The sequence below is a fragment of the Brassica rapa genome, chromosome A07, assembly GCF_000309985.2.
Source record: "Brassica rapa cultivar Chiifu-401-42 chromosome A07, CAAS_Brap_v3.01, whole genome shotgun sequence".
NCBI lineage: Eukaryota > Viridiplantae > Streptophyta > Magnoliopsida > Brassicales > Brassicaceae > Brassica > Brassica rapa.
The window spans coordinates 10,612,372-10,618,371 of record NC_024801.2 but is presented as its reverse complement, the minus strand read 5'-3'; the positions used below and the strand labels follow the sequence as shown (position 1 = coordinate 10,618,371).

The 6,000-nt window shown below is 36.0% G+C and overlaps 2 protein-coding genes across 4 annotated transcripts; both read left to right on the top strand.

The window, feature by feature from the left end:
* The first annotated feature begins 295 nt into the window (after positions 1–295).
* LOC103828915 (transcription factor bHLH144) lies at positions 296–3,178 on the top strand. 3 transcript variants are annotated; one of them, XM_009104549.3, is made up of 4 exons: positions 296–614; positions 1,049–1,208; positions 1,470–1,639; positions 1,808–3,178. In XM_009104549.3, the coding sequence occupies exon 4, from the start codon at positions 2,145–2,147 to the stop codon at positions 2,826–2,828; it is 684 nt and encodes a 227-aa protein (XP_009102797.2). In that variant the 5' UTR covers positions 296–614; positions 1,049–1,208; positions 1,470–1,639; positions 1,808–2,144; the 3' UTR covers positions 2,829–3,178. The 3 variants fall into 3 exon arrangements, with proteins under 3 accessions (XP_009102797.2, XP_018508835.1, XP_033130709.1); XM_018653319.2 differs by having other exon boundaries at positions 296–664; XM_033274818.1 differs by lacking the exon at positions 1,049–1,208.
* A 111-nt stretch (positions 3,179–3,289) lies between these two features.
* On the top strand, positions 3,290–5,204 carry LOC103828913 (F-box protein At1g30790-like). The gene is made up of 2 exons (XM_033274811.1): positions 3,290–4,014; positions 4,080–5,204. The coding sequence occupies exons 1-2, from the start codon at positions 3,979–3,981 to the stop codon at positions 5,115–5,117; spliced, it is 1,074 nt and encodes a 357-aa protein (XP_033130702.1). The 5' UTR covers positions 3,290–3,978; the 3' UTR covers positions 5,118–5,204.
* The last annotated feature ends 796 nt before the right edge of the window (positions 5,205–6,000 follow it).

Here is a 6,000-nt window from a genome sequence, read left to right as displayed (position 1 = left end):
AAAAAAAGTTATGACTTCTATTTTAATAGTACAGTTTACATCAAATTTTCAGTTGAACATATTCCTAAAGACTACATCAAAAGTTTTTATCTCTTCAGTATAACTCGTAAAAAGACATATTTTGTCGAGAATTTGATCTTGGGTGAATCAATATTAGTAGGAGTGTAAAAAATTGATAATTCCGAAAATTCCACTAAAGTTTAACTTCTTTTTGCTTGTTTTTATTTTTGTTTTGAATAAAACAAGTAGAGTTGCTCAAAAAAAAAAAAAACAAGTAGATTCACGCACACAAACCGTGCTAGGAATTAATAAAAAGGGAAGTGTTTTACAAAAAAAAAAAAGGAAAAAAACTTATAAACATCCATATATGTATCATGAATGCGATTAAAATGGGAGTGGACAAACCAAACAAAAACAAACAAACAGCACCAGAAAAGAAGAAGGCCACGCTCTGTCACTTACTCCTATTGTCTCTCCTTTTTTCTCTTTCTAGATCTTCTTCCCCACCCCACTGCAACTTCTTTCGATCAGCCTCTCAGCTTAAGTTCTACGCAGAAAGAGTTCATTTTTATTTATTCTTCCTCTTCTATTCTCAAGGTTTTTGATCTTTATAGGTATGATCTCTTTTGCTTCTTCTTGCAGCCGCAAATTTTGACTTATTTAGGTGAAGATTCTATTTTTCCCTTTGAAATTTCTGTGTGATTTCGTTCTGTTTCCTTTTCATGAATAAACTATTCATGATCGCGTGAAGATTCTGTGATCAGTATGTAATTTTAGTGAGAAAGATAAAAACATTTATTATCCGTGATCCACCAGTGTTAGTGTCTTTGGTCATGGCTGCTCTTGTTTATCGTACGCAGATGCATAAAGCTGTATGTATGCTTTTGTTTCATGAATCAAACATCCTCTGTTTATTTATTTTTTTCAGTATTATTAGATATACTTTTTATAGAGATTTTGCGTTGGTTTCAGTGCCTTTCAACTTTATATATCTGTGATTATTTTATGAATGGCATTGGTCCTAATTTTGTTGTGTTTGTTTGTGAAGTTTTTTGAAAGAGAAGAGGAACGGGGAGGTTTAATACTCAAAATTAATAGTGGAAGGAATCAAAGATGCCCTGGACATCCTTCTTCATGTTTTTCAACCGGACTTGCACTCGTCTCGTTGTCTTTTTCCTTGTCATTCTGTAAATTTCCATCCTTTCCAGGTGAGTGACTGAGTGTATCTTTTGCCACATCTTCTGTTTTTTTGTCCTACCATTCATGTGGAGTATATTTTATTAAGATCTTTGTAGTCTGTTTTGCTTTGCCTCTATATAGCTGTTTTATATAGTATCTCGGTATCTAGTTTAGATTGTCTTCTCGCCTTGGTGCCATGTGAAAGCGAATGCTCTCTTGTTTTACTTTTTTTTTTTCACAAGCTTCTTGTGTTTAAAACTGATGAACAATATTCCTTTCTCGTTTTGCAGGCGTTGTTAATCCGGAGTAGCTCTCTGTTGTTGTTGTGACTATTTTTTTAGTGTTGAGAATGTGCATTGTTGGAAACAAGAAGAAGGGAAACAGATCACTGAAGGAAATAGGAACTTTTATGATGACTACATGTTTCATTGCTAATTACCAATCCGTTCAAGTTTGCCAGGTAATAACTACTTTTTTTAATTATATTTTAAGTTATCAAGCATTGAAAAATGTATCCCTCTAATAGATCATATATGTTTTGGGTAAATAGTTTTATTCTTTAAAGCATGAAAACCACAGTGTGTATGATGTTTCAACCTTTCTTTCTTTTTTTCTAAAATCTTTGCAGGCAGAATATTTCAGACAGTTACTTAAGCCTGTAACGTAGTCTGGTTTCTGGAGTTTCCGATAATTGGGCGGCGGCTGTCTTTTGATTACTGTGAGATATTAATAGTTTGGTATTCTGAAGACAACTGAACTCTGTTTGGTGGGGTAAGAGCTCTGGTGGAGACTCTTCAGTCTGATGGCCATAACAACTTGATTTAGCATTTGGTTCAGTTGTCAACGTAGTGTTTGTTTAGTAGTGTAACCGAGCAGCTCAAAGCTTAACGAAGACAGATTTGGTAGTAAAGAATCAAGCAGCTCGCAGCTTAGGACTTGTTTTTTGTTTTCACATTTTAGCTCTAATGCAGAACAATCAGTATCCCTACTTCTCTGACCAAATGGGAGACGGAAACATGAACAGCGTCCCGTATGCATCAGCGTCATCCTTTGATGATTTGTTCCCGCCGTGTGCCAAGTTACCATTCCATGGTGTTGAACTTCAACCCTCTTCGGTCTGTCCAAAGAACTTTGTCGTTTTCGACCAAACGTATGACCGCAGCCAAGTGATGTTCCATCCTGAGCTGACACCTAGGCTCGTGAACTCCGGATTAGCTTCTTCGTTTCAGAACGAGTATGTTGCGGGAGGTTATGGTAACTATGGCCAACAAGAAGTATCATCCTCTTCTTCTCACCAAGAAGATCCAAATGAGATTGATGCTCTCTTGAGCACAGATGAAGATGATGATGATGATGAGAGTGAGGATGGTGGTGATTCAGAAGAGGTCAGCAGCACTGCTCGTAACTCGAGCTCTGGATATAATAGCTCAAGAAGGAAGCAGAGTGTATCTGGAAGTGCTAGTAGTTCTAACAATGATGGGAAAGGAAGGAGAAAGATGAAGAAGATGATGGGAGTGTTGAGGAGAATAGTCCCTGGAGGAGAAGAGATGAATACAGCTTCTATACTTGATGAAGCTGTTCAGTACCTCAAGTCACTTAAACTCGAAGCTCAGAAACTTGGCGTTGGACATTTCTCAAACCAATCTTGAAGATACTATCCGATATTCCTTCTTCCATTGCAACTGTTCTTGGGAAGTAACTCTCGGTCCAGCACTATCTGGACCACTCTGTCTCTCTCTCTATGGTATATCTATGGTACTTAGATATAATAGTATGTTGAATCTCTCTCTCTCTCTATATATGTTGTTTCATTTTGTGTGTTGCACAAGGTGTACTTGTGGATTTGCTTTGAGCCTTTTGATTTGTATGGCTGGAACTTACACTGTAATCATTTGTAGCCATGAACTATTATAGTTTGTGATCTGCTTTTTTGCTTGGGCATGTAATGTATTTTGCTTCTTAAAAAAACCTTTGGTCTTCTGATGACAAGTTCATCATATAGTGAAACATTGCAAGTGCCATCACTTTTTTTCTTTTGTCGGCTCAAGGGACAATCACTTTTGTCTTTTGTCGCCTCCCACACCTTTGTCTAATAAGTAATATTTTAGTTGAAAAAAAAAAATTCAGCGAATTTCAGGTTAAGCCTCTCACTAGACGGCTGAGATTGAAAATGTTTCAATGAGAGAAGTTAACTTAAAACAAGCGGCTGAGATTTAGAGAAGAGGTTCAGACTCAAAGGTTTGAACACGTAGAAGAAAAAGAAACTCTTTTGGCTTTGTCAAAAGTAAAAATCTTCATATGAGTCTACAGTAAATAAACAATTTTCTTAAGTTATATGAAACATACTTTAAAATAAATGAATCTAATTAAACAAAAAAGAAACTTTTTGTATTTTTTTATAAAAAATATCAAATTCTTAACATTATTATTTTATATAGTTGTTACCGTATATAATACATTTCAGCGAATTTCAGGGATACACCTCAAATAGACGGCTGAGATTGAGAAATTCACTGATATTTCTAATGAGAGAAGTTAACCTAAAACAAACGGCAGAGGAACTGATGACTTCTGGAACACGTAAAAAAAAAAAAAAAAACTCTTTTTGGCTTTAAAAGTCTTCGTCTTGAGTCGCCATGAAACGCAAGGGATATGAGACGGAGAGGTTCTCCAGCCACCGAAGTATAGAACCGATCCCTCTTGATCTGAAGAAGATGACTAGATTGCAGGTTAAACCACACCAAAAGAAACTCCTTCGCAAAGTCGAATCTAGGGTTTGCTTGAAACGCAAGGAGAGAGATGGTAACGAGGACGATGAGAGCGACAAGAGGCCAAGTAAGCTACTACATTCGATCCCTTTAGATCTAGAGGTGGAGATAATGACTAGATTGCCTGTAAAGTCTCTGATGAGGTCCCGATGCGTGTCGAAGACTTGGTCTTCCATCATCCTAAGCCAAGGGTTCGTCCATGCTTACTACGCTATGTCCTCCTCTGCAACCCGATCCCGGTTTACAGTCGCTTTCAGCAACAGTGTATTTGTCAAGGGTGATGCCCAGCGTCTGTTCATCTTCTCGTCTTCTTCTTTGGCTGCCAATCTCCACATGACTATACCTTCGTTGAGCTTGTCTCACGTCTCCGATTGTCCTTCCGTCCATGGCTTTGTCGGTTGTTGTTATGGTTTTCAGTTCACTATATGTAACCCTAGCACGGGTCAAGTCGTTAGCTTGCCCTGTAAAGGAAACCGCACATCCTTGGGATACGATCCTGTTGATGGTCAATTCAAAGCATTGTCTTTGGTGCCTACTCCTGTCCGGGGTTATCATATTTGTGTTGTGCACGAGGTTATAAAACTTGGAGGAGGAGGGGGAGGAGAATCACGCAATATGGTAACCTCCCCACCTTATTCCCCTCTGACGAATAGACTATGCATTAATGGTTTTATATATTTTGGTGCTTGGGCCCCAAGACCAAGAATGAATCCGGTGATTGTCTGTTTTGATGTTAGACATGAGAAGATAAGTTTTATCAAAATGCCTAAGGATGTCCTGAGTTATTCAGTGTTGATAGAATACAAAGGGAAGTTAGCTTCCGTTGTTAGACACCAACCTTTGAGCTTCCGCAGTTTTGATTTATGGATTTTAGAGGACGTGAAGAAAGGTGTCTGGTCCAAGCAAACATTTGACCTTCCTTGCGATTTGGTGAATATGACTTCCCCGGGCACCAACAAGGCTGGTGAAATCATTTTTGCTCCAACAAAACTGTCACATGGTGCACAGCCCTTCTACATTTTCTACTACAATACTCAAACAAAAGACTTGAGAAGAGTTCGGATACATGGGATTGCTGACGATGAAGGTTTTAGGCGCCGTTATGGACTGGTGAGCGATTGTAATGTCTCTGTCTCACCCGAACATGTTGAAAGTATTGCCTTTTTATAATTGTGTTTTTTTTTTAATGGATGTAAGACTTCGTCAAACTCTGGTGTTTATTTCAATCAATATTCAAGTGTTATCATAGGAATGATATGATTTGCAATAGCTGACATATGTGTGTGTTTGTTTTGTTTTGTTATGATGTTGCTCAAGTGTTGGAAACTCAATGCCATACTTGAAGGCATGAATTCCAGAACTTGTTTACCTTAATCCAGAGTAAATATCATTAGCAAAGTTAGCGCAAATGTGATATTCTCAGGAATTTTCTCTTTGAAGTAGATATCATTCACAGGAATCATCATATCTCTGGTCGTATTTAACTTTGCGGCTTATATAGCTCACCCAAGTTCACCCAAGTATAGTTCAATTACTTTTTTTTATTTGGATTGCTTATAAGATATTATTAAAAATGGCACCAACTATAGCATTCCTAGTTTGTTAAAAAAAAAAACGTTGACTCTTAGTTCATATTAAACACAATTTTGTTAAATTCTTTTTTTTTTTATTGTGAACTAGGTTAAGATCCGCGCCTTGCGCGGAACGAATATTATATATAAATTATTTTTAAATATTATATATTTTTTACATATTATGAAATAATAAATATATATTGAATGATTAAAATTTTAGTAACTATTACGTATATAATTAAATTGGTACAAATATTTAAATAAATTTTATTTATCCAGACAAACACTTTTTCTATTTTATATGTTATAAAATTAAGTTTAAATGATATTAACATAAATATATAGTACATTTTTAATATTGACATCTGTTAAAACATATTTTATACTCATATTATTTTTAATCGTTTGTATTTCTTTATAACAAAATTTTTAAATCAATGATAACAATAAAAAAATTATGGGATGTTTAATAGTTTTAA